The sequence below is a fragment of the Oncorhynchus nerka genome, linkage group LG9b, assembly GCF_034236695.1.
Source record: "Oncorhynchus nerka isolate Pitt River linkage group LG9b, Oner_Uvic_2.0, whole genome shotgun sequence".
In the NCBI taxonomy this organism is placed as follows: domain Eukaryota; kingdom Metazoa; phylum Chordata; class Actinopteri; order Salmoniformes; family Salmonidae; genus Oncorhynchus; species Oncorhynchus nerka.
In genome coordinates, this window is record NC_088424.1 from 31168475 (window position 1) to 31193535 (window position 25061).

At 43.2% G+C, this 25061-nt stretch overlaps 3 protein-coding genes across 4 annotated transcripts; 2 read left to right on the forward strand and 1 right to left on the reverse strand.

Annotated features, from left to right (window-relative positions):
- Positions 1-86: 86 nt before the first annotated feature.
- LOC115113984 (tripartite motif-containing protein 75-like) lies at positions 87-14476 on the forward strand. 2 transcript variants are annotated; one of them, XR_010461801.1, is made up of 7 exons: positions 87-814; positions 980-1075; positions 7694-7927; positions 8205-8224; positions 8478-8605; positions 8810-9991; positions 14389-14476. XR_010461801.1 is itself a non-coding variant. In XM_065013526.1 (6 exons), exons 1-6 carry the CDS (start codon positions 218-220, stop codon positions 9391-9393), a joined length of 1659 nt encoding a protein of 552 aa, XP_064869598.1. In that variant the 5' UTR covers positions 87-217; the 3' UTR covers positions 9394-11480. The 2 variants fall into 2 exon arrangements, 1 of the variants encoding a protein (XP_064869598.1); XM_065013526.1 differs by lacking the exon at positions 14389-14476 and having other exon boundaries at positions 8810-11480.
- Positions 11784-13729, reverse strand: LOC115114603 (leucine rich adaptor protein 1-like). Its single transcript, XM_029642998.2, has 2 exons — positions 13140-13729; positions 11784-12831 (listed from the first exon to the last, which is right to left on the reverse strand). Exons 1-2 carry the CDS (start codon positions 13344-13346, stop codon positions 12307-12309), a joined length of 732 nt encoding a protein of 243 aa, XP_029498858.1. The 5' UTR covers positions 13347-13729; the 3' UTR covers positions 11784-12306.
- On the forward strand, positions 14183-23926 carry LOC115114602 (ciliary microtubule-associated protein 2-like). The gene is made up of 10 exons (XM_065013613.1): positions 14183-14232; positions 14389-14476; positions 14715-14885; positions 15645-15788; positions 17603-17746; positions 18193-18366; positions 18605-18736; positions 18874-19019; positions 20704-20798; positions 23762-23926. The coding sequence occupies exons 1-10, from the start codon at positions 14183-14185 to the stop codon at positions 23806-23808; spliced, it is 1191 nt and encodes a 396-aa protein (XP_064869685.1). The 3' UTR covers positions 23809-23926.
- Positions 23927-25061: the final 1135 nt, after the last annotated feature.

Consider the following 25061-nt stretch of genomic DNA (forward strand, 5'->3'; position numbering starts at 1 on the left):
CAACAAAGTAATGAACATGTGTAAATGAAACTGCACCGGATTCAAAAGCTGTACAGTAAAGTCACGTGACATTCACATTTGGAACGGACCGTTTTGATTGGACGAAGCACTTATAAATTTCTCTTCTCAATTTTCGATTTCATCACAACCAACTTACCTAGTTATTGAAGAGAACCCACTCGTTTTGGTTATATTCTGAACAGTACATTTGTTTGGCATGGAGGTCATATCTCTTGACGAGGAGCTTATTTGCGCCGTCTGCCGTGACATATTTGTCGAGCCTGTGACTTTGCCCTGCGGTCATAATTATTGTGAAGGCTGTGTGAAGGAGTTGAAAAGATCTGCGGTGAAAGTCGAAAACATCAATGCCGAAGGTGGATTCGAGAGACGGTGTATATGTTACACCTGTCCTCTTTGCCTTGCACCGTGCGATTCAACGTTAAACTTGAAAAATAACGTGGTACTTAACAACATAATTGAAAAGTACCACAGTAAACGTGCAAGCGGTGTCTACTGCACTGTTTGCAAAGGTGATCAGAGGATGTTCGCAGAAAAGAGTTGTGTCAGCTGCAAAGAGTCATATTGCACCGTCCACATCATACCACACTTGGAGAACGCTGTACTGCGCCAACACGTTCTGGTGAGCCCGATGGGTGACACTGGCAGACTCTGCAAAGAGCACGGGAAGGAACTGGAACTTTACTGCGAGACAGACCAGACCCCCCTGTGTGCCTACTGCATGCTACCTGCCGAGGCCAAGCACCTGGATGGGCACAACGTCGTGAAACTGGCAGATGCGCTGGATACTTTAAGGGTGAGGTGGTGTCTCATTTTCATTTTGGCCACTTGTGCATAAGCATGCATGGAAGATACTTTGGGTTTGCGCTATTTTCAGAAAATCTATTAGAATGTGTCTTGTTAATTGGTAAATCACTAATTGTACAATTAATCAATGGTATGTCTTTAATTGTTTTGATAGGGGAACTGTCACGTCAAACTTCAGGGTATTAAAGAGAGGCTGACTGAAGTAAAGAATGGCCTGGCAAAAATTGATGAAGCTGCTTCGCGTTCCAAGGTAACACCGAGCCTATCATGTTGACTATGTCAGCAAGAAAATGAACCCAAACCCCACATGAAATGTTGAGGCTCCTCTCACCACTTCTGTTTTAAACTAGTCTGAATAGTGAGTGCATGTAGTGGCAGATTTACATGCTGACCAGACCGGACACGTCGCGTGCGCGAGCGTCGCAAAATAAATTTAGAAATCCATGTTATTCAATTATTGCACCCACATTCCTCGCCTGCGTTGCCAAGGGCTAAAATAGAACTCTTTCTATTTCTGAAGCAGATTGCGCTGCAAGTCCTGCCTCTCCCATCTCCTCATTGGTTTATAGAAACAGGTACCCACGCCATCTCCTCATTGGTTATATCCACGTGGGTGATTGAAAGACTACATTTTTTTTTACCGGATGTCGTGGTAAAGGTGTAGATGCCAATCACCATATAAGTTCAAAGATGAAAGCCTGGAAGGAGGAGAGATGACTAGAAATAATTTGGTTGGCTGTTTTATGTGTGGATTAATTGTCGGAGTAGAAGACCTTGTGCATTTCAGGTAAAATAACAACTCAATGTTTATATCCCAGGACAAATTGGCTAGCAACAGCAAGCTAGCTAAATGGGACAAATTAGCCAGCAACAGCAAGCTAGCTAAATAGGTCAAATTAGCTAACAAGTGCAAGCTAACTAGCTAAATTGCCATGCATGTTTAATGCTTTTTGACTTGTCCCCAAATTAATGTAATTGGTTCAGAGTTTGTTTTGATATTTTAACCTGCGTTTGGTGTAGGGGGACAAAATAAATTTATGCACGATGGCTCATGCCTGGGGCCTGACATCATCAGGCAGCCTCGTGAACTTGGCATAACTAATGTATTAAACTAAATTATCTTGCCATCCTACTCCACTTGAGGTCCTACTTCGCTCGTGAATAATCTCCCATGTACGCTATTATAGTGCTTGTGACAAATGGATTGGTATCTGTTTTCCTCCTTCGAATTTGTCTCTAGATATTGAACAGTTTTGAACGACTTACATTTACATTTAAGTCATTTAGCAGACGCTCTTGTTCCACCATTGGGGGGCCAGAGCAGCGAACAGTTTTGACTGGGCTGAGCGGGAACTGTACTTCCTCAGTGGTAGGGAGGCGAGCAGGCCAGAGGTGGATGAACGCAGTGCCCTTGTTTGGGTGTAGGGCCTGATCAGAGCCTGGAGGTACTGAGGTGCCGTTCCCCTCACAGCTCCGTAGGCAAGCACCATGGTCTTGTAGCGGATGCGAGCTTCAACTGGAAGCCAGTGGAGAGAGCGGAGGAGCGGGGTGACTTGGGAAGGTTGAACACCAGACGGGCTGCGGCGTTCTGGATGAGTTGTAGGGGTTTAATGGCACAGGCAGGGAGCCCAGCCAACAGCGAGTTGCAGTAATCCAGACGAGAGATGACAAGTGCCTGGATTAGGACCTGCGCCGCTTCCTGTGTGAGGCAGGGTCGTACTCTGCGGATGTTGTAGAGCATGGACCTACAGGAACGGGCCAGCGCCTTGATGTTAGTTGAGAACGACAGGGTGTTGTCCAGGATCACGCCAAGGTTCTTAGCGCTCTGGGAGGAGGACACAGTGGAGTTGTCAACCGTGATGGCGAGATCATGGAACGGGCAGTCCTTCCCCGGGAGGAAGAGCAGCTCCGTCTTGCCGAGGTTCAGCTTGAGGTGGTGATCCGTCATCCACACTGATATGTCTGCCAGACATGCAGAGATGCGATTCGCCACCTGGTCATCAGAAGGGGGAAAGGAGAAGATTAATTGTGTGTCGTCTGCATAGCAATGATAGGAGAGACCATGTGAGGTTATGACAGAGCCAAGTGACTTGGTGTATAGCGAGAATAGGAGAGGGCCTAGAACAGAGCCCTGGGGGACACCAGTGGTGAGAGCATGTGGTGAGGAGACGGATTCTCGCCACGCCACCTGGTAGGAGCGACCTGTCAGGTAGGACGCAATCCAAGCGTGGGTCGCGCCGGAGATGCCCAACTCGGAGAGGGTGGAGAGGAGGATCTGATGGTTCACAGTATCGAAGGCAGCCGATAGGTCTAGAAGGATGAGAGCAGAGGAGAGAGAGTTAGCTTTAGCAGTGCGGAGCGCCTCCGTGATACAGAGAAGAGCAGTCTCAGTTGAATGACTAGTCTTGAAACCTGACTGATTTGGATCAAGAAGGTCATTCTGAGAGAGATAGCGGGAGAGCTGGCCAAGGACGGCACGTTCAAGGGTTTTGGAGAGAAAATAAAGAAGGGATACTGGTCTGTAGTTGTTGACATCGGAGGGATCGAGTGTAGGTTTTTTCAGAAGGGGTGCAACTCTCGCTCTCTTGAAGACGGAAGGGACGTAGCCAGCGGTCAGGGATGAGTTGATGAGCGAGGTGAGGTAAGGGAGAAGGTCTCCGGAAATGGTCTGGAGAAGAGAGGAGGGGATAGGGTCAAGCGGGAAGGTTGTTGGGCGGCCGGCCGTCACAAGACGCGAGATTTCATCTGGAGAGAGAGGGGAGAAAGAGGTCAGAGCACAGGGTAGGGCAGTGTGAGCAGAACCAGCGGTGTCGTTTGACTTAGCAAACGAGGATCGGATGTCAAAATGGTTGAGATTTCATCTGCAGAGAGGGAGGAGGGGGGATTCAGGAGGGAGGAGAAGGTGGCAAAGAGCTTCCTAGGGTTAGAGGCAGATGCTTGGAATTTAGAGTGGTAGAAAGTGGCTTTAGAGCAGAAGAGGAAAATGTAGAGAGGAGGGAGTGAAAGGATGCCAGGTCCGCAGGGGAAAGAGCCCTGGAGCTGCAGAGTCAGTCGAGCCACGGAGCGGGAGGGGAGGACCGAGCCGGGAGGATAGGGGACATAGAGAGTCAGAGGATGCAGAAAGGGAGGAGAGGAGGGTTGAGGAGGCAGAATCAGGAGATAGGTTGGAGAAGGTTTGAGCAGAGGGAAGAGATGATAGGATGGAAGAGGAGAGAGTAGCGGGGGAGAGAGAGCGAAGGTTGGGACGGCGCGATACCATCCGAGTAGGGGCAGTGTGGGAAGTGTTGGATGAGAGCGAGAGGGAAAAGGATACAAGGTAGTGGTCGGAGACTTGGAGGGGAGTTGCAATGAGGTTAGTGGAAGAACAGCATCTAGTAAAGATGAGGTCGAGCGTATTGCCTGCCTTGTGAGTAGGGGGGGAAGGTGAGAGGGAGAGGTCAAAAGAGGAGAGGAGTGGAAAGAAGGAGGCAGAGAGGAAAGAGTCAAAGGTAGACGTGGGGAGGTTAAAGTCGCCCAGAACTGTGAGAGGTGAGCCGTCCTCAGGAAAGGAGCTTATCAAGCTCATTGATGAACTCTCCGAGGGAACCTGGAGGGCGATAAATGATAAGGATGTTAAGCTTGAAAGGGCTGGTAACTGTGACAGCATGGAATTCACAATTATCTACACAATTATCTTTGATACAGAGACGGCTATGTAGCTAGCTATGTAGACGGTGGGCGTTAGCTAGCTGGCTAGCTGCTGGGCAGATACGTTAGGACGACGAAATACGATAATTACGCAATTATCTTTGATACAAAGACGGCTATGTAGCTAGCTAAGAAGAAATCGCTAAGATTAGACAAATCAAACCGTTGTACTATAATGAAATGTAATGAAAAGTTATACTACCTGCAGACCGAAGTGCAGACCGAAGTGCGGATGCGACTGCTCGCTCCAACCCGGAAGTCGACTTCACTATTACGACCCCATGCCTGAAAGCTGACTGTTTTTGAGACACAGGCCTATGTGTCTTCCGCTTCCCTCTGCGCGGCATGCGAGCGTCAATCATTGCACTATACTGCTCAAGAGCGTTTGCATAGCCAGGCTCTAAAATAGAACTTGGTTCTATTTGTGATGCTTGATGCACTGCAAGTCCCACCTCTCCTATCTCATTGGTTTTTAGGAGCATATACCCATGTGGGTGATTGAAAGATGAACTGAGGTCCACAGTCCAGTTGGTGGTGGTAATGCACCTTAAAGTTCTTTGCCAACTGCCATATAAAGTCCAAAAAGAAGAAGCGGTAGAAATTACTAGAAACCACCTCGGTTTACCCTTTTATCTGTGGATTAATTGTCGATGTTAACCTTGTGCAGTTCAGGTAAAATAACAATCCAATGTTCATATCCCAGGACAAATTAGCTAGCAACAGCAAGCTAGCTAAATTGCCATAATTGTTTGCTTTTTGACCTGTCCCCAAATTAATTTAGTTGGTTCTGATTTTTCAACCTGCGTGTCTTGATCGTGTCTGGTGTGTGTGGACAAAATCAACGCGTGCGGTCTGGTCAGCATGTTACTGTGCATTATTTTCAATTGTGGTTTTGACAACTTTGCATACAATTATTAACTATGCTCTTCCCTGATGCATTTCACTCATGTTGTGGTTAAATTTTTGTTTTTCTCCTTTCCCATCTTCAAGACATTTGCCATATTTTCCTTTTTAGCCTCATGAACATAACTTGGTTGCAGTTTGTTTCTGTGCTAGAATTGTTGAAGTCCATAAAATATATCAGTATTGTCAATATTGCTTAGGAAAATAACAGATATAGGTATTGGCCCACAATTTATGAATCCCTAACTTGAAAGTGTAAAACAGACGATATGTACACTGAACAAAAATATAAATGCAAAAATGTAAGAGTTTTCTGAGTTACAGTTCATATGAGAATCTGTCAATTCACCGGTTTTAGGCCCTAATCTATGGATTTCACGTGAAGGAATAGATATGCATCTGTTGGTCACAGATACCTTAAATAAAAGGTCATGCCGTAGATCAGAAAACCAGTCCGTATCTGGTGTGACCACCATTTACCTCGTGCAGCGCGACATCTCTTTTGCATAGAGTTGACCAGGCTGTTGATTGTGGCATGTTGTCACACTCATTTTCCATGGGTTACAGGACAGGGGAGTATGTCGGCCATGGAAGAACATGGACACTTTCAGCATCCAGGAATTCTGTACAGACCCTTGCGACATGGGGCTGTGCATTATCATGCTGAAACATGAAATGATGGCGGCAAATGACTGGCACGACAATGGGCCTCAGGATCTCCTCACGCAATCTCTGCATTCAAATTGCCATCGATAAAATGCAATTGTGTTCGTTGGCCATAGCTTATGCTTGCCCATAATATCCCTACCGCCATGGGACACTTTGTTCACAACGCTGACATCAGCACAACGCCATACACTCTGTCTGCCATCTGCCTGGTACAGTTGAAATCTGGATTAATCTGTGAAGAGCACACTTCTCCAGCATGCCAGTGGCCATCGAAGGTGAGCGTGTACCCCACTGAATTCGGGTACGACGCCGAACTGCAGTTAGGTCAAGACCCTGGTGAGTACAACAAGCATGCAGATGCGCTTCCCTGAGACGGTTTCTGACAGTTTGTGCAGAAATGCTTCAGTTCAGTTTCATCAACTGTCCGGGGTGGCTGGTCTCGGATGATCCCGCAGGTTAAGAAGCTGGATGTGGGTGGTTGAGGCCATTTGTATGTACTGACGTTCTCTAAAACATGTTGGATGTGGTTGTTGGTAGAGAAACAAACATTAAATTCTCTGCCAACGGATCTGGTGGACATTCCTGCAGTCAGCAAGACAATTGCATGCTCCCTCAACTTGAAACATCTGTGGCATTGTGTTATGACAGACCTGCACATTTGATTGTCCTCGGTGCACCTGTAACGATCAGGCTGTTGAATCAGCTTCATATTCCACACCTGTCAGGTGTATGGATTACCTTGGCAAAGGAGAAATACTTACGAACAGGGATGTAAACCATTTGTTTACCATCTTTGAGAAATAAGCTTTTTGTGTATATGGAACGTTTCTGGGATCTTTTATTTCCTCATGAAACATGGGTGCGGCATTTTTTTTTAATACTGCCTTTTTTTTCTTGCCTGCAAATTGCTTTTGGTGAACAAATCAGTCAAAATGTTTAAATCTGTGCGGTACTCCGTTGAACTTTGAAATCCTGACGTAGCCCTCGAGTCAATTATTGCCCACCCTTGTTCTGTGGCAACGCAAATACCTTTTTAGTAGTAAGGGGCATTTTAATTATTTCACCTAGAAGAGCTGGCTCCGAACAGCTCTTTGTTCAGTAGCCTTGATAGGCCCCCGCCCATGTCTATTTAACTAAGACTGGCTTCTGCCTGGGGCCTCCAAGTCAACTCCGCCCCAGCGTGAATGCAGTGTTTGTCTGGCCCCAGCGTGAATGCAGTGTTTGTCTGGCCCCAGCGTGAATGCAGTGTTTGTCTGGCCCCAGCGTGAATGCAGTGTTTGTCTGGCCCCAGCGTGAATGCAGTGTTTGTCTGGCCCCAGCGTGAATGCAGTGTTTGTCTGGCCCCAGCGTGAATGCAGTGTTTGTCTGGCCCCGGCGTGAATGCAGTGTTTGTCTGGCCCCGGCGTGAATGCAGTGTTTGTCTGGCCCCGGCGTGAATGCAGTGTTTGTCTGGCCCCGGCGTGAATGCAGTGTTTGTCTGGCCCCGGCGTGAATGCAGTGTTTGTCTGGCCCCGGCGTGAATGCAGTGTTTGTCTGGCCCCAGCGTGAATGCAGTGTTTGTCTGGTTTAATCAGGCTACACTCCTGACGGTCACCCATTTATTTAACAGGCCAGTCTGGAAAGGCAGCAAAGTGAGTGCACAGCCTTCCTGCGCAGAATCAAGCTGTTCCTGGAGTTTGAGGAGCAGGCATGGCAGAAGAGGTTCTCTGTGGACATGGTGCAGGAGAGCAGGAACGGGAAGCAGCGGACAGAGGGGCTGAGGAGGCTGCAGGACAGGCTGACACAGGCACAGGACACCCTGCTGAAGACTCAGACCATCAGTGACCCCCTGGTGCTGCTCCAGGTAGAGCAAAAGCATGATTTGGGCATAATGCATGTTTTTTTTTAAAGAAAGACTGAACGCTGATTTGAAACAATGGTGAGCACAGCATTGTCTGGTTTGTCCAGGTTAGGAGTGTACTGGGACGTAAGTCTAAATGAGAGTTGAGATTTGGCACCACCACAAAAAAAAAAAAACAGTAGGCAGTGCACCCAGTGCCACTTATGCTAATTATCAATTCATTAAGAGTATGGCTACTTTTCATAAGGATTTATTTTAACTGTTCAATTTCATTAAACAGCTCTTGAAGAATGAGGAGTGGTAAGTTGAAATTATTTTTATGACTGAATTATAGCTGAAGACACCACCCACAAACAATTCCCTCAAAGTAGAATAATTAAATGTCATTCCTTTAAAAAAAAAAAAAAAAAAAATGACCAGCACCACAGTATTTCATTGACAATAGTCTTTACAAGTATGTAAATAATTGGTGCAACAGACTGTACATATGCTACACATTATGTTCATCTTGCTAAATTCTGAACATTAGTGATCTTAAATTTCCCTGTTGCAGGGCAGACCTGCTTCAAAAGGACATTTGTTCCCGTCAGATGCAGAAGCTTAGTAATTGGAGTGGAACCAAGCTTGTGGCTTCATCTAGAATCTCCCCCCTATTCCAGACTCTCCAGAAAACATTTCAAGGTACTCCGTCTCCATGAAGCGCAGTTAACACAAGTTAAAAAATATATATAATTATTAGACTGATTAGTTCAATATTCGGCTATCTAAGCGTTCACACAACTATAGTATATTAGAAGCCTATTGTGTTTTTGGCCAGCTAATTGTTCCTGTCAGCCATTTTAAAGTAACGTTTTTGCTCGTATCTCTAATATTATGTCTCTGTAGGAGATGTCATTTTCTTTTCTGAATTAAGTGCCCACCCTAAACTGAAGTTGGACCCTGACTCTGGCTCTGTGTGGGTGACTGAGGAGGACCAGCGACATGAGGAACCATGTTACCTTGATCGGCCTTACTGTGTGATGGGAGTCATTATCTCCTCCAAGGGTGTGCACAATTGGGAGGTGGAAGTAGAGGGGCTCTCCTCTTGGGCTGTCGGTGTAGCTTTCCTTGGCCCATCCCAGATAGCGGTGACCTGCAAGCTCGGCACTGATGACCAGTCATGGAGTCTGAGTTACAGCAAGAGCAAGCAGCAGTTCTCTGCCCAGCATGACTGGCTGGCATTTGCGTTCCATGCACCGGACTCCAACCCACCCAGACGGATTGGGGTCTTTCTGGATGTGGACAGTGGAATCCTGAGCTTCTATGATGCAGTGAGGATGGCGTGTCTCTACACTTTCTACTGTACCCTGGATCAGGATTCAGCCAGCCAAACTTACCTCAGACCAGCCTTCTGCCCTAGGCTGAAGGAGGATGACCAGCCACTGTCGACTAAGCCAATGAGGGTGCTGCGCCCAGTCTCAAACTTTTAGGCACTACAACCAACACGGTATCCTTCACACTAATACTTGCACTAGCAGCTAGCTAGCATACTTTTTCTTTTTGTTCCAAATGCTTAGTTTGAAACACTGACCATTGAATTGTTTGAAATTTAAGAAAATATGGAGAACCTGTTTTTGTAAATCCACTCAAACTGTTACACAGCTTAAAATGACCCTACAGTTTGGCAAAATCCCAAAATCTAGTAAATTGTCTGAGCCTTTGAATGTCTTGTAAGTGAACTAATTAGATAAATATATACAGTGTGCATCGTAGAGGTTGACCGATTTAATCGGAATGGCTGATTTGAATTAGGGCCAATTTGTCAAGTTTTCACAACAGTCGGTATTTAATTTTTTTTTTTTTTTTACAACTTTATGAAACGAGGCAAGTCAGTTAAGAACACATTCTTATTTTCAATGACGGCCTAGGAACGGTGGGTTAACTGCCTTGTTCAGGGGCAGAACGACAGATTTTTACCTTTTCAGCTCAGGGATTCAATCTTGCAACCTTACGGTTAACTAGTCCAACACTCTAACCACCTGCCTCACAAGGAGCCCGCCTGTTACGCGAATGCAGTAAGAAGCCATGGTAAGTTGCTAGCTAGCATTAAACTTAATCAATCATAATCACTAGTTATAACTACACATGGTTGATGATATTACTAATTTATCTAGCGTGTCCTGCGTTGCATATAATAGATGCAGTGCGCATTCGCGAAAAAGGACTGTCGTTGCTCTGTGTACCTAACCATAAACACCAATGCCTTTCTTAAAATCAATACACAAATATGTATTTTTAAACCTGCATATTACTAAAATAAATCCAGGTTAGCAGGCAATATTAACCAGGTGAAATTGTGTCACTTCTCTTGCGTTCATTGCACACAGTCAGGGTATGTGCAACAGTTTAGGCTGCCTGGCTCATTGCAAACTAATTTGCCAGAATTTTACGTAATTATGACATAACATTGACTTTTGTGCAATGTAACAGGAATATTTAGACTGATGGATGCCACCTGTTAGATAAAATACGGAATGGTTCCGTATTCCACTGAATGAATGTCTTGTTTTTGAGATGATAGTTTCCGGATTCGACCATATTAATGACCTACGGCTCACATTTCTGTGTTGTGTTATATTTAAGTCTGATTTGATAGAGCAGTGTGACTGAGCGATGGTAGGCAGCAGCAGGCTCATAAGCATTCATTCAAACAGCACTTTTGTGCATTTTGCCAGCAGCTCGCTGTTTATGACTTCAAGCCTATCAACTCCCGACGATGTGTGTAACGATGTGATGTGAAATGGCTAGCTAGTTAGCGGGGTGCGCGCTAATTGCGTTTCAAACGTCACTCGCTCTGAGACATGGAGTAGTTGTTCCCCTTGCTCTGCAAGGGTAACACTGCTTCGAGGGTAACTGTTGTCGTTGTTCCTGGTTCGAGGAGAGGGACGGAAGCTATACTGTTACACTGGCAATACTAAAGTACCTATAAGAACATCCAATAGTCAAAGGCTAATGAAATACAAATGGTATAGAGAGAAATGGTACTATAATAACTACAACCTAAAACTTCTTACCTGGGATTATTGAAGTGTTAAAAGGAACCACCAGCTTTCATATGTTCTGAGCAAGGAACTTAAACGTTAGCTTTCTTACATGGCACATATTGCACTTTTACTTTCTTCTCCAACACTTTGTTTTTGCATTATTTAAACCAAATTGAACACGTTTCATTATTTATTTGAGGCTAAATTGATTTTATTGATGTATTATATTAAGTTAAAATAAGTGTTCAGTATTGTTATTATAAATAAATAAAAATCGGCCAATTAATCGGTATCAGCTTTTTTTTTTTGGGGTCCTCCAATAATCTGTATCGGTGTTGAGAAATCATAATCGGTCGACCTCTAGTGCATAGCATCTGAGCATCAGCAATGTATTGTCTTTTTCTACATGCTTCCTGCCAGACTAGACTACCAAATCTACAAATGCTTATTGACAGGTGTTTAGTTTCTATTTCTTGTGGTCCTCTGTTGGATTGTTCCTCTTAACACTGCATTAAAATAACTTTGTCCTATTACGATTGTATTGTTGTGATAATTGTTTTTAAAATAATGTGTGTGTATCTGGGACTTAAGTCCTGGTTCTGGTCACAGTCCTATAATTATTAAACAGCAGTAGGTTACTGTTATCTCCTGACATAGCTGGCATTCTCACACGTCATCAGCCCACCAAGCTGCTGGACAATGTCGGGCTCACCAACTTCCAACGGACAGGAACAGGGCACACAAAGGTCTACGCGCTGTCTTGAAGTCACCCAATGATATGCATTCTTAGGCCTATTAAATGAAAATGTGCAGCTGGAGACTGTATGGTTGGGCAATTTTTTTATTTTATTCAACAGATTAATATTCTGAGTAACACATTTGCATCCAGAAGATAAGGGTTCATTATAGTATCATACTGGAGTTGTGATGGGCTTAATGGCCTTTTAGATGTCAAATGTCTGCGTCCATTTATGATATGTCACAACGTCAATGCATTTTCTGCTGAGCCCTCTACATGAGCTTTCTCTAGCAAAACATGTGATAGTGAGAACATGATTGACATCGATCTGATTTACATCTAGTTGAAAGTGGCAACGGTGACTCATTGAAAAGCAAAAGGGCAACAACTGACAAACCAAAGTAGCTAAATCTAAATATGAGTACGCCTTGATTTTGCTCCTCTAGAGAACAATGCTACTAGCATTCATCCAGTCCACCATGGACACTAATGTCAATTTAAATGTCGCCTCTAGTCCAGGACGGCACTTCATGTCCAACTGGCACCATTGCATCTAATTTTGGTAGGCGAAGAGGGAAGGTTTCATATCATAAAGCATCTTTTGAATTGCGCTTATAACGTCAGAGAAACGTCACATCGTCTTGAGACTCCACCCAGCACCACTGAGTGTCATACCCCAACAGAACCTCACAACTGGGAATGGTCTGTTCCTCCACCCCCACGATTTCACCGTCCGAGGCCCCTTGTCTCTCCTCTGGGAGACCACAGTGCGGTGTCCCAGTTTCTCCTGTTCTTTCAAGAGGGCTAACATCGCCATCTAGTGTCAACCCTGTGTCATTACAAGAAACTGCATTTGTGAGCATATGGAAGAAGCTGTCCCCAGAGATGCTATCCGGTACTTTCAACTCTTCTGGTTCTTCATTGGCATCATTTAGAGGACTTTGCCAGCTAGTTAGGGCCAGACTCAGGCCCTCCCTGCAAGGGGACAAGCCAGACCCAGGCCCCTCAGCCAGGCTACACTGGCTGCTTGTCAGGCTGCTGACCAGAGTGCCACGCTCCTCAAGCAGCCAGCGCACAGCCTCCATAGCCTCATGCACCGTCACCAGCTGGTGCAGGATCCGCACGTCTGTAGCACGCAGACAGCCCTGTGGAAGGAGGGAATGTGAGATGACAGTAGTGAGCAGAGGAATTTAGACTTCAAATGTTTTGAATTGAATGAGGGCCTCAGTTGGGTGAGGTGGTGACAGAACTGTCATTAATAAAGGTGAAGTGGTTGTCACTAATGCCAGCCAAACATGGTCTGGTGGGAGAGTTCTTTTCAGCATTTGTATAGCTTTGAAAAATAGACTCAATCATAGAACAACTGAACAGAATAAATGAATGCACACACACAGTTTGTATAATCAAATCGTACAGAACTATTCAAAATTGCATTCTGCAAAGGAATCCTTACCATCTCCAGTTTCAAGTTTCTGATCTTGTCGGTCAGACTATCGCTGGTGCGGTTGTCTCTCACCTCCGGACGATTAGAACTCCACTCAGCACGGAGCGAAGCATCCCCCTGCCTCCACCTCAACAGGCTCTCCGGAGTTTTCATCACAATTTTATTTTCCAGCTCTTTCAAATCTGGAAATGAGTCGTACACACTCTCTTCTTCCATAATAAAATATTATGAAATCCTACTTGAATATACAATTGTTAGAGAACTTTAGGGGTAGCTTACGCGCAACGATCCAAGCAAACAGTATATTAGAAATCAGCCCCGACAAGTTACCTGTGACACAAAACATGTTAGCTTGCCCGCAGGCATAGTCAACTTGAAAAAAAGACCTCACGTGCACATTGTGTTCATGAACGCTCCATAATGACCTAGGATTCCATTCAGAGATTGGAGCAAACTTTTCCACTGACGGGTTTCAAATGCAGCGTGAGCCATTGCAAAAACGTGAGAAATAACTGGATGCGTCGATAGTTTAATGAATTATTCTCAAAGGCCGTCGATATTGTTACGCAATCACTGTCAGAGACGGACAGATGTGGACAGCCAACAACAGGTAACCTAATATGTGCCGAGGCAAAGCCACTCGTCGACACAAAAACACCAGGAATGTAATTTAGGAGAACCTGAATATGAACTGCAGTCGGCAAGTAGTTAACCCGTGCTCAACTGAGAGATAGTGGGCACCTGCAGAATATGCGAGCATGTGTAAAATACGTTTTGATACTTAAAAATCAATTTCATACGAATACATTTTTTTTTCGATTGTTAGATGTATTTATTTAATTTACTTATGAACACATGTCTAGTATAGCCAACTATAATAAAACAATTGACAAGCTTATGCTGGCTTACATTATGGATCCAGATAACGACTTAATTACATGTCACATGACGTCAGAGTTGGCACTAACGTCACTTCTGGGACAGGTAAACAATAGCCATCTGACATTTGCTGTAATTGATTGGAAATGCCTGGGAATAGGTTATGATCAAAGATGAGCAACAAAAAGTTCACAGGGGCTCCATTTGGAACACAGTCTGCAAGGTTCTTTGCTTCTAATATTTCCATGAAATGACCTCTATGAAACATGACAATAATGATTGTAAACACCTCTTGTAAATATCTATTATAATATTGTAGGTCTATAGCACCAAATAAATAACAATCATAAACTCTTTCAATCTTATTTTTCTCAATAAGGTTTGATGTTTCAGGAGTCTACCCATCCAAAAAGAAGATTGGCACGTTCACAGAGATCAACCACTGCAAGAGACTGATAAGTGACTTGGTAAATAAAAGCACATTACAGTATCTCATTCGATTTGATGTGATTTTCAAAACAATTTACTTGGAAGATACAGTATGTGTCAAGGCGTTGCATGACTCTCCTCCTAAATGTGTGTGTGTGCAATGCATGTGTTGAGCTGAACTAATAAACTACAGCTGAAATAATAAAGTGATATTTTATTTTCTATTCAATTCTATTTTATTCCACTCCTGTTTGTGTATCTCTCTGTCTGTGTCAGAAGCGTAACCTGGGTCCAGGTCGGTATGAGGTGGACACAGGGGACTTCAGCCCCCAGGTAGTCCAGAGCAGGGCCATGGGACCAGGATGGAAGAGGGGGCAGGAGATGGCCCAGCAGGCTCAGATGCCCCACCTGCTGTATAGAGACACATGGTTGACCAACCGCTTCCTGGTGAGGGAGCAGCATCCATCATAATGATGATGACTTGTATCTGTTGGGGAATTATTTCTGTTTCATACAGCATCTATCACTTCACGACATCACAGAACCGACACTGAAATAGACCCTGTTATTTTTGTTTGGTCTGTCATGTCCTATATAGATGCATTGATGCTTCTGTAATGAGGGCAACGGTTTAGGGACTTTTCAGCTCCAGTCGAAGCCAGTATGAAGGCTAATTATATTTTGATTCTGTACACAAATGTAGCTGTGTGAAATTAATATTACCACCAAACAATCAAAAATGTGATCTAAACTGATGAAACATAATAATTATATTGGTGGAAGGTTCCAGTGTAACTAATGCTAAGCTGTTCCACAACCTAGAGAAGCAGGGTAGGCCCAGGGAGGTATAACATCCAGGACTTCACAGAGCTCTGTAAGAAGCCGTACAGTGTGAGAGGAGTGTGTGACAGCAGGGAGGAGAGGTTTAAAGACTTAATGAAGGTAATGCAGTAACCTGTCACTAGAGAGAGACAAATACTCACATACCGAAACTCACATACAAGTATGTCACTGTGGTACTATAACATTGGTCAAGTGCTTTACAGTAACTCAGCCTAGACTACTCAGGAACGAGCAGCAGAACAGTGGCATGGGAAAAATCCCTAGAAGGAAGAAATCTTTAGAGGAACCGGTTTCCTTTTTCTCCACTGGGTAGAAGATAACTGATTAATGGTATTATTGTAATTTCTCCTTGTCATGTGACAGAAGCAAACTACTCCAGGCCCAGGGACTTATGGGAAGGGGGGCATCCCATCTGGGCTGCTGGATGAGAGGAGGAGGAAGCCGATTGGCTCCTGTCCCATGATGGACTTCAGTGCTGGAGTGGAACGCTTCCCAGACCTCATAGTGGTGAGTTAGTAGTCCTTAAATGTGAATGTGATTTTTTGCTGTGTATATATTGGAGAAAAGATCAGATGTATCAGATATGAAAATACAGTTGAAGTCGGAAGTTTACGTATACCTTAGCCAAACACATTTAAACTCAGTTTTCACAATTCTTGACATTTAATCCTAGTAAAAAAGTCCCTGTCTTAGGTCAGTTAGGATCACCACTTTATTTTAAGAATGTGAAATGTTAGAATAATAGTAGAGAGAATGATTTATTTCAGATTTGATTTCTTTCATCACATTCCCAGTGAGTCAGAAGTTTACATACACTCAATTACTATTTGGTAGCATTGCCTTTAAATTATTTAACTTGGGTCAAACATTTCGGGTAGCCTTACACAAGCTTCCCACAATAAGTTGGGTGAATTTTGTCCCATTCCTCCTGACAGAGCTGGTGTAACTAAGTCAGGTTTGTAGGCCTCCTTGCTCGCACACGCTTTTCCAGTCCTGTCCACAAATTTTCTATAGGGTTGAGGTCAGGGCTTTGTGATGGCCTCTCCAATACCTTGACTTTGTTGTCCTTAAGCCATTTTGCCACAACTTTGGAAGTATGCTTGGGGTCATTGTCCATTTGGAAGACCAATTTGCAACCAAGCTTTAACTTCCTGACTGATGTCTTGAGATGTTGCTTCAATATATCCACATCATTTTCCTACCTCATGATGCCATCTATCCCACAACATGTTGCTGCCACCCCCGTGCTTCACGGTTGGGATGGTGTTCTTCGGCTTGCAAGCCTCCCCCTTTTTCCTCCAATATAATGATGGTCATTATGGCCAAACAGTTCTATTTTTGTTTCATCAGACCAGAGGACATTTCTCCAAAAAGTACCATCTTTGTCCCCTTGTGCAGTTGCAAACCGCAGTCTGGCTTTTTTATGGCAGTTTTGGAGCAGTGCCTTCTTCCTTGCTGAGCGGCCTTTCAGGTTCTGTCGATATATGACTCGTTTAACTGTGGATATAGATACTTTTGTACCCATTTCCTCCAGCATCTTCACAATGTCCTTTGCTGTTTTTCTTGGATTGATTTGCACTTTTCCCACCAAAGTACGTTCATCTCTAGGAGACAGAACACGTCTCCTTCCTGAGCGGTATGACGGCTGCGTGGTCCCATGGTGTTTATACTTGCAAACTATTGTTTGTACAGATGAACGTGGTACATTCTGGTGTTTGGAAATTGCTCCCAAGGATGAACCAGACTTGTGGTGGTCTACATTTTTTTTCCTGAGGTCTTGGCTGATTCATTTAGATTTTCCCATGATGTCAAGCAAAGAGGCACTGAGTTTGAAGGTAGGCCTTGAGATACATCCACAGGTACACCTTCAATTGACTCAAATTATGTCAGTTAGCCCATGAGAAGCTTCTAAAGCCATGACATCATTTCCTGGAATTTTCCAAACTGTTTGAAGGCACAGTCAACTTAGTGTATGTAAACTTCTGACCCACTGGAATTGTGATACAGTGAAATAATCTGTCTGGAAACAATTGTTGGAAAAATTACTTGTGTCATGCACAAAGTAGATGTCCTAACCGACTTGATAAAACTAGTTTGTTAACAAGAAATTTGTGGAGTGGTTGAAAAACGAGTTTTAATGTCTCCAACCTAAGTGTATGTAAACTTCCGACTTCAACTGTATAGGGGAAACAGAATATATTAATGAATGAACAAGGTTTATTGGGAGAATAAGGGGGAGATGTAGTTTTTCACCAGCAGCAACACAGACAACACAGACAGATGCTTATGGGTGTTTGATGTTTCCTTCTCTCTGTGTTCAGGACTCTGGTCTGTGTCCTGGTACCTACAACTTACCGACCTTCACTGAGGTGCTCCTTAGTCGCCACATCAGCAAACGAGGTCCCTACGACCTCTTCACTGGCCGACGAGACAAGCCAATCACCTGTGGATATGTTGCTGCCCCGGTAACTAGGCCCTTCAATTAGATTTGATCTCAATTAGAATAACCTGTATAAAAGGTTCAATAAAAAATATATATTTAAGAACAATTATAAGAATTACATATTCAAAAGGGTGAAGGGAGCGCCATTGAGTGTTAAGAGAGCTGTTAAAGTGCATGTAGAGGAATTGACAGACAAAATGGAGAATTGATATCTCATGATATGTCATCATGATCCTCTGTGAAGATTGATAATTGATCCATTCCATCGTGAACTGATTAAATTATAATTTTTCGTACTACATTATGTTTCATAATTTTCTTTCCGTTGTGATAAGCAGTTGAAAAGGAAACCTCATGTTTGATGTGTATTTCAACCTAAAACCCTGCTTGAATGTTGCTTGTCTTGAGGACATACCTTCACATGCTATTTCTGAATAATTGGGTTATTTTGCCTCCTTCCTGCCCTAGAAAAAAGCCAATCTGAATCTGGCTACGGTCGCCAAGCCAGCAAAGGTCTTATGTGAGGACGTTCTGCGACCAGAGAAAAGACACCACGGCAAGTTTGGCACCCTAGAGCAGTACCCTTCCCTCCCTACAGAACGCATCTACCTGGGTTCCCTGCCCCAGTACCCACGGCCAGCGGTCAGTACAGCCCTGTCATAGTCGACTCATGTAAATGAGTATTCTACAATGTAAACACATTGTATTGTAGACTAACATAGTTAAAATATCAAGTAGTTTACAAGTGATCATATCCATGCAATTAGAGTGATATTCAGAATATGTTCCTGCTCTTTTAGCAGCATAGATGTAGTAATCAGATGTAGTTACCTGGCTCACCTCCAGTCTTATACCTCAAACTCACATCAAACAATAACAGCAGAGACACTCTGGTCATGGATTCTATGAAGATGTTGGTCTGCCCAAAGTGGAGAACCGCAACCCTCCTCCCTTCCTCTCCTCCTCTCCTCGTATCACCCTGAGGGCCGAGAGGCTGATGCAGGGGAACTATGTGAGTGATGTTGACATCATCAATCTTCATCTTGTTTTTACTTTTCTTTTTCTTTATACTGACCAAATAGACCTGTTTTAAGTTGAGGAAAGACCTTCAATCTTATCTTGACACCCACTTCTCTTCACCTCAACCAGACCACAGTAGGAGTGGGCCGTTACAACCTGGCTAAGAAGCGAACGAGGAAAAGTCTAAAGAAAAGCGTTAACGCTGGCTATCGCTACGTCTTCAAGTCCCGCATGCCCAGATATCTACATGACCTGCACAAGGACAACTTCAACCAGTAAGGTCAACCTTTCTTCTGAGGGCTTAGTTTTACGTTGTGGCTGGGAAGAGGTTAGTTAATACTGATGTGTGTTATTTATGAAACTCACAGAATACATTCACAGAATCATTTATATTTATAAGTTCACATCTGCTTAGTAACAATGTGATGGGAAAGCTACAGTAATACAGTGACTTCAGAAAGTATTCACACCCCTTGACTTTTTCCACATTTTAAATTAAGATTCGTGTGTCACTGGCCTACACACAATACCCCATAATGTCAAAGTGCAATGAAAAGCTGAAATGTCTACAGTCAATAAATATTTAAGCCCTTTTTTACGGCAAGCTGAAATTCAAGAGTAAAACATTGCTTTAACAAGTCACTCTGTGTGCAATAATAGTGTTTAATATGATTTTTGATGACTACCTCATCTCTGTACCCCACACATACAATTATCTGTACGGTTCCTCAGTCGAGCAGTGAATTTCAAACACAGGTTGAACCACAAAGACCAGGTAGGTTTTCCAAAGCCTTGCAAAGAAGGGCACCTATTGGTAGATGGGTAAAAATATATATATATCCCTTTGAGTATGGTGAAGTTATTAATTACACTTTGGATGGTGTATAAATACAACCAGTCACTACAAAGATACAGACGTCCTTCCTAACTCAGGAGTCGGAGAGGAAGGAAACCACTCAGGGATTTTACCATGAGGCCAATGGTGACTTTAAAACAGTTCGAGTTTAATGGCTGTGATAGAAGAAAACTGAGGATTGATCAACAACATTGTAGTTACTCCACAATACTAACCTACATAACAGAATAAAACTATTCCAAAACATGCATCCTTTTTGCAAATGTGGCAAATAAATGAATTGTATGTACTGAATATAAAGTGTTATGTTTGGGGAAAATCCAACACAACACAGAGTACCACTCTTCATATTTTCAAGCATGGTGGTGGCTGCATCATGTTATGGGTATGCAAAATCCTAGAGTCTGCTTTCAAACATACAGTGGGAGACAAATGCACCTTTCAACAGGACAATAACCTAAAAAACAAGGCCAAATATACATTGGAGTTGTTTACCAAGACGACAATGTTCCTGAATGGCCTAGTTACAGTTTTGACTTAAATCAGCTTGAAAATCTATGGCAAGACCTGAAAATGGCTGTCTAGCAATGACCAACAACTCAATTGACTAAATAATGTGCAAATATTGTACAATCCAGGTGTGCAAAAGCTCTAAGAGACTTACGCAGAAAGACTCACAGCTGTAATCACTGCCAAATGTGACTCAGCGGTGTGAATACTTACATAAATTATATATTTCTGTATTTCATTTTCAATACTTTGCAAAAAAATCTAAAAACATGTTTTCACTTTGTCATGATGGGGTATTGTGTGTAGATTGGTGAGATTTTTATTTATTTAATACACGTTGAATTCAGGCTGTAAAACACAGCAAAATAATAAGGGGGTATGAATACTTTCTGTGAACAGTCTTCTGTTATTGGAGTTATACACACCAAAATAGGGAATGTTATGTAACATAGTTATGGATCTCTCTCGTCAAAGTATTATAACTTTTTATACTTATTTGTTGACCTTTGGCTCACGGATCATACCACACTCGACATCATCTGTGACCAGTAGACCCATGCTGAAACATGTTAAATCCCAGTTTGATTTTCCAGGGAGAGGCTGAAACCCATCAACATTCCCCCACATAGGATGCCCTATTATCGGCCGCCAGATGAGGTTTCGGCCGCTGCAGCTCTACACTCCTCAGGTTGAGAAAAGACTTAAGCACCAGCTCAATCTTGAACACAACATCAACACACACACACACACACACACACACACACACACACTTTGAGAAAATAAAATGAAAGATCCTGTAACCTGATTCACAGTTACTTGTTATGTGTGAAGAAGGTCTATAGAGGGCACTATAACTTCATGACTTCACTGCTAGGGAAACCAACGAAATCACAGTCCAATCAGAGATAGAAGTGTTTGTACGTTTGTATTCCATGTCAAGCCTGAAATATGAAACATGTTTTGCCCTTCACTGTCAAAGTTGGCTTATGGCAGTCTCTCTGATTTGATATGAGGAAAACATAAGTTAGATCACTATTTGCAGTTGCACAGCAACTTGTTGGCACAACATTTCCTCAAAGATTGAGAGGTTAGTCAATAGTAAAGTTAGTGAATATAAAAATGAGATTACTAATGCCACAGGGGATAGTGAAATATTAGTCTCCAGGTGAATGTTTTCAGTCTGATGACCGGAGGGTTCAGCGTTACATGAGGTAGGCTGTCCATTCAAAGTTGGCTTTGAAAGTGTTATGTTGATGTTTTACAACTCCGGCTTCTGTCTTCCAGTTTCAGGGAAATCGTTAAATGAAACAAACAGCAGAAATGGGGTCTAGATGTGGATGTCATTGAAGGCCACCATTATAAGCAGATTAGGTTTTACTACAGCTGTCAGTGAAATTAGCTGTGATTTATTATTTATGAATCATAAAATGGGTTTGTGGGTTATTTGTGGAGTAACCCTGGTTTTCTGCCAAACCAGTTGAGGCTTGAAGTATTGAAGGGCGCTGAGAAGTGGATATAAAACCACAACCAGAGAGACTCACACCAGTAGGGAGAGGATCTGTTTGTCCTAGACCTGACTGGACCAGACCAGGACACACACACACATCTATGTTTGTTTAAATAGATAGAGGAGCATATGGAGAGGGTAGCAAGTTTTAAGTTCCTCGGCATACACATCACAGACAAACTGAATTGGTCCACTCACACTGACAGCGTCGTGAAGAAGGCGCAGCAGCGCCTCTTCAACCTCAGGAGGCTGAAGAAATTCGGCTTGTCACCAAAAGCACTCACAAACTTCTACAGATGCACAATCGAGAGCATCCTGGCGGGCTGTATCACCGCCTGGTACGGCAACTGCTCCGCCCTCAACCGTAAGGCTCTCCAGAGGTAGTGAGGTCTGCACAACGCATACACCTACACCACCCGATGTTACAGGAAGGCCATAAAGATCATCAAGGACATCAACCACCCAAACCACTGCCTGTTCACCCCGCTATCATCCAGAAGGCGAGGTCAGTACAGGTGCATCAAAGCTGGGACCGAGAGACTGAAAAACAGCTTCTATCTCAAGGCCATCAGACTGTTAAACAGCAATCACTAACATTGAGTGGCTGCTGCCAACACACTGTCATTGACACTGACCCAACTCCAGCCACTTTAATAATGGGAATTGATGGGAAATGATGTAAATATATCACTAGCCACTTTAAACAATGCTACCTTATATAATGTTACTTACCCTACACTATTCATCTCATATGCATATGTATATACTGTACTCTAGATCATCGACTGCATTCTTATGTCACTAGCCACTTTAACTATGCCACTTTGTTTACTTTGTCTACATACTCATCTCATATGTATATACTGTACTCGATACCATCTACTGTATGCTGCTCTGTACCATCACTCATTCATATATCCTTATGTACATATTCCTTATCCCCTTACACTGTGTATAAGACAGTAGTTTTGGAATTGTTAGTTAGATGACTTGTTGGTTATCACTGCATTGTCGGAACTAGAAGCACAAGCATTTCGCTACACTCGCATTAACATCTGCTAACCATGTGTATGTGACAAATAAAATTTGATTTGATTTGATATATTTCAGTCCTTGTCCCGTTGAGTCCATGATGATGATGATAGCAAAGCGTGGCGTATGGGTTTGCATGCGACGGGTCGGGTCGGGGGTCAGAAAAACACGGTGTTACAAACGAGGCCACTGGGCCAGGAAGGAAATCCTCCTGGGTCACATGATTTTTGGAAGGGCCTCGACTAGCAAACAAAAACCAGTTGGGTTGGGTGGGGAGCTTTATGGACTTTTATTGCGCAATTACGCAAGAAAACACTCAATGAACTCAACAGGCAGTTTACTTTTCTTGAAGAAAATATAAACACTCAAGTGTTGAGGTCTCAACATATCCATGTCAGAAAATACACTATCCACAAGGAATTTGACAATTGCTCAAATTCTCCTCAGGGGAAGTTTGGTACACAGCTTTAACTGACGGAGAATGGGAAAAGAGGGGAAATCAGCAAAAGGAAAAGCATTGTTAATAGATAGCTCTGCCTCATGCATATTTATTTACATGGCCCAGGCCAGGACCATACAGCTGGTTTCAGTTAGGAGCCTACAGAGAGATGAAGTGATTGTAAAACGTCATGGATCGTACGTGTAGAGAGAACCTCTCTCAGATTTGTAATTGTGTTGCATTTTGGGTATTTATGCTTTATAATGCCATGAAGAGCAGTGGAGCCAGTTGATAGACTAACAAGATCATTGAGAGGAGAATGGAGACTGAAGAAGAAGACATTGTGATACAGTGAATTATAAGTGAAATAATCTGTCTGTAAACAATTGTTGGAAAAATGACTTGTGTCGTGCACAAAGTAGATGTCCTAACCGACTTGCCAAAACTATAGTTTGTTAACAAGAAACTGTGGAGTGGTTGAAAAACGAGTTTTAATGACTCCAACCAAACATTTCAGACTTCTACTGTATAGGGGAAACGGAATATATGAATGAATGAACAAAGTTTATTTGGGGAATAAGGGGGACATTTAGTTTTTCACCAGCAGCAACACAGACAGAGACAACACAGACAGATGCTTATGGGTGTTTGATGTTTCCTTCTCTGTGTTCAGGACTCTGGTCTGTGTCCTGGTGCCTACAATTTACCGACCTTCACTGAGGTGCTCCTCAGTCGCCACATCAGCAAACGAGGACCCTACGACCTCTTCACTGGAGACGGAATAAGAAGAAGACATGCACATGTAAATATTTACAGTGGATCATACCCAGGATGTACTCAAGTCCTCCTGAATCTCTAACAAGACATGAGAGCAAGTGCAACAGGGAAAACATGAAGCCAAGAATTACCCCAAAATGGTCATACCGTCAGCTAATTCCTACAACTTTAATGTTTGCCTTCCATCTACTCTAGAGCTTCTGATAGGATCTGATGGACATAAAGACATCTATAATGGCCATGCTCCTCTAAAGCACCCATCATTCAGATAGATGACATCGTCAACGGATTCCTTTTGCATCAGTGTTGTTGGTTAACTAGAAGGACCGCAACCAGAGAGACGGTACGTCTGATCGGCTGCCTGATAGGGGCCACATTAAGGGCCATACATGCAGATTCTAAGCACATTAACATTCCTGAATAAATAACCCCAGGGAATGTTACTCTGGAGACATTCAGCAGGATTTTCCTTTTAATGCCCAGAAGAGAATAATGAGTAGGATGGGATACCTCCAGTCCAGTCCACAGCCCCAGATTAGGAGCTAGGACCAGGGGTGAATTCCATGAGGCAAAATATTCGCAAAACTGCAGATAGAAATGTAACAAATAGAGTCAACTCATGATATCCTATTGTTCTTCACAGACAACCATATACAGTGCATTCGGAAACTATCCACATTTTGTTACATTACAGCCTTATTCTAAAATGTCTAAAATATATATTTTTCTCATCAATCTACACACAATAACCCATAATGACAGAAAAACAGTTTTTTTGAAATTTTGGTAAATGTATTAAAAACAAAAAACAGAAATACCTTATTTACATAAGTATTCAGACCCTTTGCTATGAGACTCGAAATTGAGCACAGTTGAATCATGCTTCCATTGATCATCCTTGAGATGTTTTTACAACTTGACTGGAGTCCATCTGTGGTAAATTCAATTGTGGACATGATTTGGAAAGGTACACACCTGTCTATATAAGGTCTCACAGTTGACAGTGCATGTCAGAGCAAATACCAAGCCTTGAGATCGAAGGAAATGTACGTAGAGCTCCGAGACAGCATTGAAGGTCCCCAAGACAACAGTTTCCTCCATCAATCATAAATGGAAAAAGTTTGGAACCCCCAAGACTCTTCCTAGAGCTTTCCCGCCCGGCCAAACTGGGGGAGAAGGGCCAAGGTCAGGGAGGT